We start from the raw sequence: 14434 nt of genomic DNA, 5'->3' as shown, positions 1-14434 counted from the left end.
TTGTGAAACTAGACCTCTTAGAGCATCAAATATATATCTATCACTGGTCTGTACTTTATTCTGTTTGCACATTATAAAGGTGACCAAGTCATGATCTCTTGTACTTAATTTAGCATTAATTTTGAGTTCTGTGATCAGTTCCTCTTTATTGGTCAAGATGAGGTCTAATAAAAAACTTCCCCATGCTGAGTGCAACACTCTGAGTTAGGAAATGGTCGCCTATAATATTTAGAAATTGCAAGGATGTTTTAGTAGTGGGCGCATGATAATTCTAGCATTTGTCACTCAAAGTGAAGTGTTAAGGTTGCATGACTAAATACTCAAAAGTCAGATGCCAAAGTTAAAATTGCAACCACAACCTTAACTTTGCCCAGTTGGGGGAACATTTTTATTATACATTACTTAATTACGTGGTTTTTTATTATTTTTCTAATAATCTAATATTAATCACACAGTTGCAACTTTACATATGCATGTAGCATATTTTAGTCAGGGTCCAATCAATGTTCCCTCTAATTTTTGACAGGCCGTGTGCGCAAAAAATTTCTTCTGTGCAAACTGTTATGCTTCAGTGCAAATTTTTGTGCACGCGGTGTTTCACCGTGTGCGCGGGGTTTAGGATCTGTGTGCGCACACACACGCACACAGCTTAGAGGGAACAGTAGGTCCAATGTAATCCATGATTCTGTAGGTGTGGAATTTGCCAAGGAGCTCCTGCTCCAGATGCTAAGATTAGTTTCTAAAATTCTGTTCTCACACATAAAAAGAAATCCATTGGTCAGGGGTCTGACTTCTGATTTAACCACACCCACCAAAATAGCTGAAACTGTTGTTTTGTCCAAATTGCTTTCTATATTAATTTGGAACTGCTGCACAGCTCAGTTTGCTGCTTCTATGACAGAACACACAGCCTCTCAGCAATCTGTTCTGCAAGGGGGAGGGGAGAAATATAGGCCACCCACAGCAGTCTTTCTACACCTTCACCTCCTCTTTAATCTTTCCTTCAAGGGATATCCCTGTGGGTGCTCCACATTAGATGAATGTGCTTTCCTGCCTTTGGATTGGAGAATTTCAGGAGCAGTGACCACTTGGGTCTCCCCATCTCGCACTGCTCCTGGTGACTACATGGCACTTTGCAACCAAACCACCCTAGGTTCCTTCTCCACCACAGAGTGCATATCTGATCTCCAAAGTAGAGGGGAGGAGGGAGGGACATCCATCTTGAAGAAACTCAGTTACTGCACAAGGTGAGTAACCTTCTCTTCTTCTTTGAGGAGTATCCCTAGGGGTGCTCCATTTTAGGTGACTGAAGAGCACTGCCCCTCATTGGAAAGATGGGACTTCAGAGTTGGATCTGCAAGTGATAAGACAGTGAGTCCTAACAGAGCATCTGAAATCAAGTTTTTTTCAATTGGACCTCGTCCAGTGGTTGTCTGAATGGGTGAGAAGTGGCATGAGGAGTAAATGTCCCCTTCCTCCTCCTCATTATCCTCACTGGAAAAAGGAGGGGTCGATTTGGATGGTGGTGTAGATTGGAACAGTACCGAGTGTGCCAGAGTAACATCACTACCAAGAAGGAGAGATTCCTGTGTTGCAGAGACTAACAGGTCCTTAGGAATTAAAGGAAGCTAACAGGAAAAGGAATTGTAGAACTGTGGCCAGGTGCGACTCACCACTGCGACTCCTCCTGCTGGCTGTCCCAGGGATTAGCTCTGTTCACCAGCGTGCCCTCTTCTGGTTGTGCCTCGCCACTGTCACTTGAGCTCCTGGACCTATGTCGCACCAAGGACCATGGCATCCTCTTCAGGACACAGCCCTCTGGCTGTGCCACACTCTGTGCTCCCCCCTTCCAGGGGAATGTTGCAGTCCCTTAGTCCAGCCACTTCCTCAGTAGCAAATTGTGGGAGTGGGGGGTAACCCAGGCCTGCCCACTACTTTGGGTCCTAGCCCAGGGACCCTATAGATGGCCGCTGCTTGCAGCGCTCCCTCTGACTCCTCAGTAGATTTTCCTGGGCCACTTCCCTGTGGCCCCAGCACCTTCTTTGCCCTTGCCTGAGGGCCTCAGCCTGCAAATCCCTGCAACCTGCATGGAGCTGCCTTTAGCTCCCCAGGTCTCTGCCTGCAGCGCTGCTCTGTCCATTGTGCTTGCTGCCTTCAGCTTCCAAGGCAGCCAGTCGACCTCTCTCCTCAAGCTCCAGGGAGTGACTCTGCTCCCTAGGTGCTGTGCTCCCTAGCTCTTCTTATATGGGCAAGCCCAGCCCTGATTGGCTGCTTCCTGCGCAGCCTCCCTAGGGCTCTATTAACCCCTTATGGGCCAGCTTGGGGCAGACACCCCATCACAAGAAATCTGAGCATCGGTGCCGCAGAGGATGTTGGTGGTGATGCCACTGAAATTGTAGAGGTTGTTGGTACCAATGTGGCTGTGCTATGCACAGGGTGACCAGTAGGTGGCACCATGGAATGCAGTGATACTAAGCTGCCTGGTGCGGTACATTTAAGCGGCTCTGTGGGTACCATGGATGAGGAAGGACACTTCTCTTTGCCATTCCTCTCAAAGCCCATCCACTTAGGGTCTATGGGTTCTGCAGTATCAGTGATACCAGAGGATCCCACTGACTCGTAGGTGCTCAGCAGCACCATGGTCCATACCGAGAGTGTCAAATGAGCTAGTGATTGTTTCTTTTTAGCTGATTCCCTGGAAGGGGAGGTTGTTGCTCGATTTTTAACCACCTTTTTTGACGACAGTAATTTCCTCTGTGAGGATGACAGGGAATGTCTGTTGGAAGCTGTTACTGGGGTTGGCAGAGACCAGTACCTGGGGGAGGGTCTGTGGTCCAGGGTCGGAAGCCAGGAGCAGTGACTTTTCCATAAGGATAGGTTTCAACTTGAGCTTCCTTGCTTTTCTGGCGCGAGACTTGAGATTGTGTCAATGGGGGCACTTCTGAGGTATGTATATCTCACCCAGACAACAGATACATTGAGAGTGCCCGTAACTCCTGGCAAGAAAAGCATTTAAACCCCAGTGATCCGGGCATGCCCCAGAAGTAGCGTTTTCCCAGGTGAAGGAAGTTAAAGCTACACTACACTACAAGGGTGAATGGAATCTTAACTAATAATAATTTTTAAAAAATTGAAAGAAAATAAATGGGGAGAGAGGAGGATAGCTATAGCTAACTAACGCTACTCTAAAGCTATACGAACACAAACTTCAAGCAGTAAATGTGAAGCAAGCAAAGAGGTGCAGCCATGGCTCTGCCATATCCAAGCAGAGACTCTCTAAATGGATTTCTGGGTGCATTCATCTTTGCTACCACCAGGGGCTCGAACACACGCTGCCCGATTGCTCTCCACTTTGATAGCCTTCGTAAACAGTGTACCCATATATAGTGATGCGAGGACTCACCGGCGTGGCGCATCCTGCTGGTAATCTCAGGAATTAGCTCTTTCCAGCTTTCGGAGCGCCCTCTGCAGGCTGGTGTCTCGCCTGCCACTGGCCCTGTGTCCCTCCCGGACCCCAATGCCCTTTACCCTGGAGTTCTGCCCCAGCAGTAACCCACAATCTGGGTCTCCCCACCCAGGGGAACTCCCAACCCTCTATCCCCACCTTGCCTCAGTGGCTACTGCCAGTCACCATCTAGCCCCCGCTCACTGGGGCAGACTGCAGTCTGTAATAGCCACTCATCATTGGCAAGGGGGGTTGGAGCAGCTGCCTCTGCCTATTCCCTCTGTACCCAAGTACCTTTCCTGGCCTTTAGCAAGGCCTGCAGCTTGGGGGTTTTCCAGGCTGGAGCTCCCCAGCTCCTCTGGCCTTCCCCCAGCCCTGCTCCACTCTAAGTACCCTGCTCAGCTCCCAAGCAGCCAGGTCCTTCTCTCTCTACAGCTAGAGAGAGACTCTCCCAGCTCCTGGCTCACTGGCCTTTTATAGGGCCAGCTGTGGCCTGATTGGGGCATGGCCCCAGCTGAGGCTGCGTTCCCAATCCGTCTAGCCTTTTCTCACAGCCCCAGCCCACTCCCAGGGCGGGCTTTAACCCTTTCAGGGCAGGAGCAGGGTGGCTACCCCGCTACACCATAACAGACATTTGTAAAGCAGCCACCTGGGCCTCAAACCAAAACTTCATGGAGCATTACACAATTGAGCAAGACTCAATCTAGGATGCTCTGTTAGGACTCACTGTCTTATCACCATTTGTAGATCCAACTGTGAAGCCCCATCCTTCCAGGGAGCGGCATTTCTCTACAGTCACCTAAAGTGGAGCACCCACATGGACATTCCCTGAAGAAGAGAAGGTTACTCACTTTGTGCAGTAACTGAAGTTCCTTGAGATGGGTGTCCCTGTGGGTCCTCCACTACCCGCCCTCCTCCCTTCTACTTTGGAATTCAGATATACATTCTGTGATGGAGAAGGAACTGAGGATGATTTGATCGCCCAGCGTTATGTAGCTGCCACGAGGTGGCGCGAGATGGGGAGAGCGCATGTGCAACCCAAATGGGCATTGCTGCTGAAATGCTCCGATTGCAGGTGCAGGGATGCACGTTCATCTGAAGTGGAGCACCCACAGAGACACCCATCTCAAAGAAACTCAGTTACTGCACACGATGAGTAACCCTCTCTTCTCCTCTTCTCTTTCCTCCATTCCTGGAAGCAATCCATAAACAGACCTGGGCCACAGGGTTCAGGTGGTGCAGCCCATGCCTGAATCTGCAAACAGTCTGAAACAGTAGCATCACCCAGAATTTACCACCACATCTTCAAAGGACTTGAAACAGTCATTTTCTTCATTTCCCTGAAGCTGTCTCAGAATTTCTAGACTGCTGAACTGGGGTGCCAATAGAAATGAGATACAGCTTGCAGCACAGTACACAAGGCCCTGCTTGCAGTACTGTGTATGCAAGTTAATCATGGGCCAGGAGAGAGGAGAGTCATTTAGATGAAAAAGACAAAGTAAAATGTGCACAACACATATTACAGATTATGTGTAACAACCTAAAGAACCAGTGAAAGCTTGGTGATGTAGATAGGCCATAAAGTCTGCAGGTAATTTAGCTATGTAGATAATTGCTTCATCCCTTGAAGTGAACATAGGGGAACTGTACTACTGGTTGAAAAGAAAATATTTAGCACTGTATATGGGTTCGGTCAACAGTACACTTAAGTAAGCAAAATTAGCATAAGTATTCAAGAATGAAAACCATGTTAAAAGATGTTACAAGGCCACCTACATTGACAGGCAATTTAGCTTCTTACTAGGGTGATCAAATGATTACAAAAAATAATCACAATCGCAAGATTAAAATAGTCATGATTAATGGTAGTTTTAATCACACTGTTAAACAATAACAGAATAGCAATTTAAATTTATTATAAATATTTTGGGTGTTTTTCTATATTTTCAAATATATTGATTTGAATTACAATACAAAACGCACAGTACTCACTTTTTATTATTATTTTTATTACAAATATTTGCACTGTAAAAAAAAGTGCAATCTACAGTCAAAGCATGAAGGGATATATAAATATTTAGCATATCTGGCACATAAATACCTTGCAAATTGGCTACAACAGTGTCATGCCAACGAACCCCTGTTCTCATTTTCAGGTGACATTGTAAATAAGAAGTGGACAGCATTATGTAAACATGTTTGTTTTAGCGATTGGCTTGAACAAGAAGTGGGACTGAATGGATTTCTAGGCTCTAACGTTTCACATTGTTTTGTTTTTGAGTACAGTTATGTGGAAAAAAAACTCTACATTTGTAAGTTGCACTTTCAGGATAAAGAGATTGCATTACCGTACTTGTCTGATGTGAATTGAAAAATACTATTTCTTTTATCTTTTTACAGTGCAAATATTTGTAATTAAAAATAATAATATAAAGTGAGCACTGTACACTTTGTATTCTGTGTTGTAATTGAAATCAATGTATTTGAAAATGTAGAAAAACATCCAAAAATATTTATAATAAAATCTATTGTTGTTTAAAAGTGTGTTTTAAAACTGCGATTAATCACAACTATTTTTAAACCAGTTAATTTGCTTTGCATTAATCGCTTGAGTTAACTGCAATTAGTTGACAGCCCTACTTTTTATTTAAGTTTTTCATCACCTGAACTAAACAGAGGGAAGGCTGTGCTGCTAGTTGGATAAAAACACAGTGTATCTGGATACTGTCAAAGGTATTGCAATATAGAGAAAATAAAAAAAGAGTAAAAGGTAATGTAAAAAGTCCAAGGGCCCAGTCCTGTGTTTATGCTTGAATGGGCATGGCATTCTCCCTAATGGAGCTACTTGCTGGCCTGGGGCATAAAATTATACTGGAAATTTTACATCAGTGTAAGTACTCAAGAATGAAAAATGCATTGCAAGATGCTACACACACACACACACACAAACTTGTAGAAAAACTGTGTAGTGATCTATGAAATTTGAAAACAAGTATGTGAACATGCAATGCAACATCCCAAGGCACTCACACAAGGGGCAGAATTAAGCTTGTGTATGCTACCGGCTGAGGCCTGGAGGCATCTGTATTTTTTATTGTCATTTTATGTATTTATTTATTTATATCTCTTATATACCCTGAACTGTGTGGTTATTTATATTTTAATTTTGTAATATTTTCCAAGGGAGAAGATTGATGAATAGTGAGACTTTTATTATAAATCTAATGAAAGAAAGAAAATGTCCTGACTTGCGTGCTTAGCTATACAACATGAAGGTCTCTTAAGGGCTTTTAAAAAATGTTTTGGCATAATAATTCATATCACATGGGAAACTGGTAGGCTTAGCAAATAATGTTTCCATATCAGTCAGTAGCACATAAAATCATAGTGCCTGAGAGAGGGTCTTTGTGAAAGTAAAACTGGAAATGTGACTTTTGCCTCTTCAATAGGGAATATGACTGCTTAGAACTCTGAATGCCAGATTCTGAATGAGTGCAGGCAGGATAAATGTGGTTACATAAAGTTTGCCAGTTAGATAGACTATGCTTTAATCATTTTACTGTTTTGTTTTTTTAGAAAAGCCTGAAGGAAAAAAAGCAGTATTCGGTCTAAAAATTAGAAGGGAAGCAATTTGTTTAACAAAACACAGGATACTGGACATTTGAAAAATCAATTGTTTTCTTATCCGTTCAGCCACTGAAAGAACATGTGAAACCCTGCTGAGATAGTGATGCGTCAAAACTGCCAGTGACATGGGATTCATAAAGAATTTCCTTTTTTTTTTAAACTGTCAGTTTATTTTGTTCTTCTATTCCACTTTTTAATTTGAATAAACAGGTTTTATCCTTATTTATGCTTTTCTTTCTGTATTCACATAAGTGTCTCCTCAGAACTTCATAGAATCTCATCCTACTTCTAAGCTGGTCATGTCCTCTAGGATTTATCCCTAGAACTCTCTATCCCTAGGAAGCAGAAACTTAGCTGTTCTTCTTGGAGTGCATACACATGTGCATTCCACTATAGGTGTGTATGTGCCTCATGCACAGTTGTCAGAGAACTCTTTCCTTCCTGGTACCCATCGGGACGGCTTGAGCAACCTCTGTTGCAACATGCCACTGCATACTAGTGTGAGAGGTGGAACTGCCCCCAACCTCCCTCGGTTTCTTCTTACCATCAGTCATGGTTGATGAAGCAATGTCAAACTTGTGGTAAGTGATTTCCTTGTGTGTGTGTGTGTGTGTGTGTGTGTGTGTGCTTTAAGGCCCACTCAAAGAAAGGTGAGGCTCAAGTGTTGACTCAGGGAGGCAGCACTTCACCCTCCCTTGGACTCATCTCATGGGGAGAGCGTCACAAGTACATCAGCTAAGGGAGGGGTGGCCAACCTGAGCCTGAGAAGGAGCCAGAATTTACCAATGTACATTGCCAATGAGCCACAGTAATACGTCAGCAGCCCCCCGTCAGTCCTCCTCCCCCCCGCTCCCAGCACCTTCCACCCACCGGCAGCCCCTCCGATCAGCACCTCCCCCTTCCTTCCCCGCATCTCCCGATCAGCTGTTTCGTGGCGTGCAGAAGGCTCTGGTGGGGAGGGGAGAGGAGCGAGAGCACAGCAGGCTCAGGAGAGGGGGCGGGAAGGGGTGGAGTGGGGGCAGGGCCTGTGGCAGAGCCAGGGGTTGAGCAGTGAGCGCCCCCCGGCACATTGGAAAGTTGGCACCTGTAGCTCGAGCCCCGGAGTCGGTGCCTAGACGAGGAGCCGCATATTAACTTCTGAAGAGCCACATGTGGCTCCGGAGCCCCAGGCTGCCCACCCTTGAGCTAAGGTATGGAACGGCCCACCGGAGATATCTGCAGCTCCTTGGTCTTTTTCGCTGGTGCTAAAGAAAAGGCATAGGCCCTCCTCAGGTTAGGTACCTTGCTTGGGTGTGTCAATACCAAAGCCAAGTAGGGGCAGAGACTCTAGAAGACATTCAGGTGAGAGTCTCTTGCTAGTGCACTCTTCAGCTAAGAAGAAGGGATCCCCATCTCTAGAGCTTCTGCCAGGTCTGTCAAGGGCATCCCCTGAAAGATCTCTGCGGCACAGCCATCAGTCATTGCCACCCTCAACCACCCCAGAGGCATATTCAGCCAAAAGGGATCTGCTTAACCGCTTGGTACAAGTATCCCTAGCGGTGTAGGAAGGCTTACTGAGCTCCTATCTCACCGCCTGAGGAACTTGTGGTACCATTGCTTCCCAAGCTTCTGTAGAGGGTAGTGCAATTGAATGACAAACCTCCCTGGCACCACCATCCCCAAGTTCAGGCTACCTATCCATAGTCCCAACTGGTTCTGCCTCCCCTGCTGTCGTTTGTTCTGGTTTCTTCTTCTTCAGACTCGGAAATGTGTTTGTCTGTGTGCCATCCAAGACAGAGAGCATACACTCCATCAGAGACATGGAGACCATGGGTTATACAGGAATCTCAGCACTGACCTCCTTCTAAGGGGCAATGGCCTGGTCAAGGGTGGGTTCCAGGGACATATCAGTGGACATTCCAGACACAGTTTATCATCCTTCCTCCCCCTAGGACCTCCACGCAACCATCTTGGTCTCTGGGGCATCAACACAGAGGGCATCATTCTTCAGGACTGAGATCAATACTGAGCAGCCAGAAGTCACTCAGGCAGCTTCCCCACCACAAGTCCTGGAGCAGTCACCACCTCAGAATCCTGTTGCATCCTTGTCCTTGTCACCAGACAAAGCTGTTGAGGGCAGCAAGCAATTCACCACTGCCAGAGGACCACAGAGCTCATCAAGATCTATTGAGAAGTGTGGCCTGTGTTCTTGACATTTAGACAGAGGAGATGTGTGAGTGCTCTCACAAGTTGGTGGACATCTTAGTATCAGTGGTCGCTCCCAGTGTGACTCTGGCATTTAATAAAGCCATTATGGAAGTAGTTAAAGTACTGTGGTGGACACCCTCCTCCTTGCCTCCTACAGTAAAGTGAGTTGAGAGGAGGTACTACGTCCCCCCTAAGGGATATGAGCATTTGTACTCTCACCCTCTCCTAGGTTCCTTGGTGGCGTCATCTGCTAATGAATAAGAAAGACAAAGACACCAAACATGAATGCTGAAAGGAATAGATTCAAAGAGACTGGACTTGTTTAGATGCAAACTTTATTCCACAGGAAATCTGCAACTCAGGATTGCAAACCAACAGGCATTCCTGATTCACTAAGCCTTCACTCTCTGGGAAAATGCTAAAAAATTTAAAGATGAGTTACCAGAGGACTGTAGGCAGGAGTTTGCAGTAATTGTGGAAGAGGCCAAGCTGATTGCCAGAACTGTTCTCCAGGACAGTTTAGAAGGCACAGACTTGGCTGCTTGAACAGGGCATCCGCTATTTCTTCTTCAAGTGCTTGCTCACGTCCATTCCACATTACATGTGTGTGTGTGCTGCATATACTGTCGCTGGAGATTTTTCCCTCAGTGGTATCTGTTGGGCTGGCTCTAGTACCCTCTGGAGCCGCATGCTCATGCACAAGTATAGGGGTCCAGGCCACCCCTGTGCCCTCTCAGTTTCTTCTTACGACCCATGAGGGTCACTGGAACAACTTCTCTTGTTTACACAAGACATTCATCAGCGTTTCCGTTATTCTCAAATTTAGTTACTGTAGGATTCATACAGGGTTCATGTGCTTGGCAACATTCAGGGCACACCCAGAGTGTTGTGTAGGAGCTGTGCATACACGGCTCCTCTCAAGGGCATGAACCTTGGGATCTCGCCCAGATGACATGAACCGTGGGAAGCCTCCCAGGACTGGGCTCAAGGCCCGAGAGCAAGGAATGTGGTAGATAGAAATCGGTAAATAAGAATGTTAAACAAAGCCAGTGTGTTCCTTTTATCTGTTGGAGAATGTAATGCGCGGGGGGAGAGAGAGAATAAAGGAGAGGGTGGAAAGCTGACAGGACAAGTCCGTTGGCAGACCAGCCTGTTTGCTTGCTTAAAGCTCTGTGCTGTCTTGTATTTGAACCGCAACAAGTTACCTTCGGTTTTATTTTCTAGTAGGTGTGTACATAGTGTATAAAGTAACAGTGTATACAGTTAGACCCCCCTCTCTTGTAGCTTAGAGGGGCTTCCTCCACCCCTGGGGCTGGGCATGGCCAGTCTCCGGGCTTCAAACCCTGTGCCTCCTGTGGCAAAACTATGCTGGTGAGCGACCCACAGTCCAACTGTCTGAAGTGACTGGGGGAAGCTCACATACAAAAGTGTTGCCAAGTCTGTCGTGAATTTTAGCCTTGTATAAAAAAGGACGGGGAGGCTAGGCTAAGGGCTATCCTGATGGAAGCCACACTTAGACCAGTGTCAGAGCCAAGCCGGTCAGACTCATCACCAAGCACCTCAGCTTTGGTACGGAGTGCTCCTCCTGCAACTCAAGTTTCTCAGCACTGTTCCGCTTCTCCAGTACTTAGAAAGAAGCACAAGAAACAACTATCTGAGAGGGGACGCTCCCTGGAATCAAGAAAGGACAAGCAAGGCGAGTATAGTAGAGTACTACCTGCGTTGGGCCACTCCTCCTGTCCCACTTCACAAGTGGCACCATCGAATCTGCCCTGCTTGCAGGTGCCGTTGAGTCCTGGTGCCAGACCATCCACTGACACGAGGGCAACATCGTGGCACCAGTGGGATTGCGGTGCCATCCACCCCAGAGGCCTTCGCAGCAGCCAGGGACCTGTTGATTCTTCTGTTACCACCCACCCCAATAAGGCAACTCCTGGCACTGGCAAGAGTGTTGAGTAGAAGGAAAAAGTGTGAATTGGGAATGCTTTGTTCCAGGTGAGCCTTGAGTGGGCCTGACTGTTATAAAAAGCCAGTCAGCTGCAAACCAGCTGAGCGGCGAACAGCAGAGAGGCTAACAGAGGGGGTTTGCCTGGGAGTTTCCCCGGGGAGAGCCCACTGAGGCTTACATCTTGCCGGCTTCTCTGAGTAGTTACTACAACTCCTGAGGAAGCTCGTAGAAGGAAGGTAATATGGATGGGGAGCGTTCAGCTGTTGTGACCTGCACTGGATGTGCCATATCTGTCTTTATTCCACAGGACAGAAGTGACTTTGTGCAAGCTGGTCTCCATATTGGAAGAGAAGGTTCAAGGTCTGGAGAAACAAGTATTGACCCTGCGTTGCATAAGAAAAACTGAAGATTTCCTGGACAGATATCAGGATATGCTTCTACGGACACAACATTCTGAAGATTCAGAGCAGGCTGCGCAGCGGAGACAGGAGGACGGTGAAGGAGGACGGTGAAGAAATTTGGCAGCATGTGACCTCCAGAAGAAGGGGGAGCGTCCATGTACCAGCAGCACAGATACAGGTAAGGAACTGTTTTCATGTTCTCTCCACAGGTACTAATTCGGAGAGTGGACCAGATGATACATCTGAGGGAAGGGAACAGGAGACTCAGCCGATTGGAAGGCATGAGATGCACTGTCCTAGGGATGGGGGTTCCACGACCACTGCTCCAAGAGGAGAAGGCGGGTGGTGGTGGTCGGGGACTCTCTCCTCAGGGGGACTGAGTCATCTATCTGCCGCCCCAACCAGGAAAACCGAGAAGTCTGCTGCTTGCCAGGAGCTAAGACTCACGATGTGACGGAGAGACAGCCAAGACTCATCAAGCCCTCAGATCGCCACCCCTTCCTGCTTCTCCACGTGGGCACCAATGATACTGCCAAGAATGACCTTGAGCGGATCACTGCAGACTACATGCCTCTGGGAAGAAGGATAAAGGAGTTTGAGGCGCAAGTGGTGTTCTCGTCCATCCTCCCCGTGGAAGGAAAAGGCCTGGGTAGAGACCGTTGAATCGTGGAAGTCAACGAATGGCTACGCAGGTGGTGTCAGAGAGAAGGCTTTGGATTCTTTGACCATGGGATGGTGTTCCAAGAAGGAGGAGTGCTAGGCAGAGACGGGCTCCGCCTAATGAAGGGAGAGAAGAGCATCTTCGCAAGCAGACTGGCTAACCTAGCGAGGAGGGCTTTAAACTAGGTTCACCAGGAGAAGGAGACCAAAGCCCTGAGGTAAGTGGGGACGTGGGATACCGGGAGGAAGCACGAGCAGGAGAGTGCGAAAGGGGAGGGCTCCTGCCTCATACTAAGAAAGCAGGACAAACAGCAAATTATCTCACGTGCCTGTGCACAAATGCAAGAAGCCTGGGAAACAAGCAGGGAGAACTGGAAGTCCTGGCACAGTCAAGGAATTATGATGTGATTGGAATAACAGAGACTTGATGGCATAACTCACATGACATGGAGTACTGTCATGGATGGATATAAACTTCAGAAAGGACAGGCAGGGCAGAAAAGGTGGGGGAGTAGCACTGTATGTAAGGGAGCAGTATGACTGCTCAGAGCTCCGGTATGAAACTGCAGAAAAACCTGAGTGTCTCTGCATTAAGTTTAGAAGTGTGAGCAACAAGGGTGATGTCGTGGTGGGAGTCTGCTATAAATCACCGGACCAGGGGGTGAGGTGGACGAGGATTTCTTCTGGCAACTAACGGAAGTTACTAGATCGCAGGCCCTGGTTCTCATGGGAGACTTCAATCACCCCGATATCTGCTGGGAGAGCAATACAGCGGTGCACAGACAATCCAGGAAGTTTTTGGAAAGTGTAGGGGACAATTTCCTGGTGCAAGTCCTGGAGGAACCAACTAGGGGCAGAGCTCTTCTTGACCTGCTGCTCACAAACTGGGAAGAATTAGTAGGGGAAGCAAAAGTGGATGGGAACCTGGAAGGCAGTGACCATGAGATGGTTGAGTTCAGGATCCTGCCACAGGGAAGAAAGGAGAGCAGCAGAGTATGGACCCTGGACTTCAGAAAAGCAGACTTTGACTCTCTCAGGGAACTGATGAGCAGGATCCCCTGGGAGAATAACATGAGGGGGAGAGCTGGCTGTATTTTAAAGAATCCTTATTGAGGTTACAGGGACAAACCATCCCGATGTGTAGAAAGAATAGTAAATATGGCAGGCGACCACCTTGGCTTAACAGTGAAATCCTTGCTGCTCTTAAATACAAAAAAGGAGCTTACAAGAAGTGGAAGCTTGGACAAATGACCTGGGAATAGTATAAAAATATTGCTCGGGCATGCAGGAGTGAAATCAGGAAGGCCAAATAACACCTGGAGTTGCAGCTAGCAAGAGATCTTCAGAGTAATAAGAAGGGTTTCTTCAGGTATGTTAGCAACAAGAAGAAAGTCAAGGAAATTGTGGGTCCCTTACTGAACGAGGGAGGCAACCTAGTGACAGAGGATGTGGAAAAAGCTAATGTACTCAATGCTTTTTTTGCCTCTGTCTTCACGAACAAGGTCAGCTCCCAGACTACTGCACTGGGCAGCACAGCATGGGGAGGAGGTGACCAGCCCTCTGTGGAGACAGAAGTGGTTCGGGACTATGTAGAAAAGCTGGACGAGCACAAGTCCATGGGGCCAGATGTGCTGCATCCAAGAGTGTTAAAAGGAGTTGGCAGATGTGATTGCAGAGCCATTGGCCATTATCTTTGAAAACTCATGGCAATCGGGGGAGGTCCCGGATGACTGGAAAAAGGCTAATGTAGTGCCCATCTTTAAAAAAAGGAAGAAGGAGGATCCTGGGAACTACAGGCCAGTCAGCCTCACCTCAGTCCCTGGAAAAATCATGGAGCAGGTCCTCAAGGAATCAATGCTGAAGCACTTAGAGGAGAGGAAAGTGGTCAGGAACAGTCAGCATGGATTCACCAAGGGCAAGTCATGCCTGACTAATCTAATTGCCTTCTATGATGAGATAGCTGGCTCTGTGGATGAGGGGAAAGCAGTGGACGTGTTGTTCCTTGACTTTAGCAAAGCTTTTGATATGGTCTCCCACAGTATTCTTGCCAGTAAGTTAAAGAAGTATGGGCTGAATGAATGGACTATAAGGTGGACAGAAAGCTGGCTAGATTGTCGGGCTCAACGGGTAGTGATGAATGGCTCCCTGTCTAGTTGGCAGCCGGTA

General features: G+C 47.2%; 1 protein-coding gene across 1 annotated transcript in view; it reads left to right on the top strand.

Annotated features, from left to right (window-relative positions):
• The window catches only part of LOC140899613 (disintegrin and metalloproteinase domain-containing protein 29), a 56566-nt gene extending 49408 nt beyond the window's left edge, over positions 1 to 7158 (top strand). The window contains exon 6 of the mRNA XM_073315539.1: positions 7022 to 7158. Coding sequence (XP_073171640.1) covers positions 7022 to 7057 — 36 coding nt within the window. The 3' untranslated portion in view covers positions 7058 to 7158. The remainder of the gene's footprint in view (positions 1 to 7021) is intronic.
• The last annotated feature ends 7276 nt before the right edge of the window (positions 7159 to 14434 follow it).

This window comes from Lepidochelys kempii, chromosome 1 (assembly GCF_965140285.1).
Source record: "Lepidochelys kempii isolate rLepKem1 chromosome 1, rLepKem1.hap1, whole genome shotgun sequence".
Classification (NCBI taxonomy): domain Eukaryota; kingdom Metazoa; phylum Chordata; order Testudines; family Cheloniidae; genus Lepidochelys; species Lepidochelys kempii.
The sequence above is the reverse complement of the archived record's forward strand: the minus strand, read 5'-3'. Positions and strand labels throughout refer to the sequence as shown.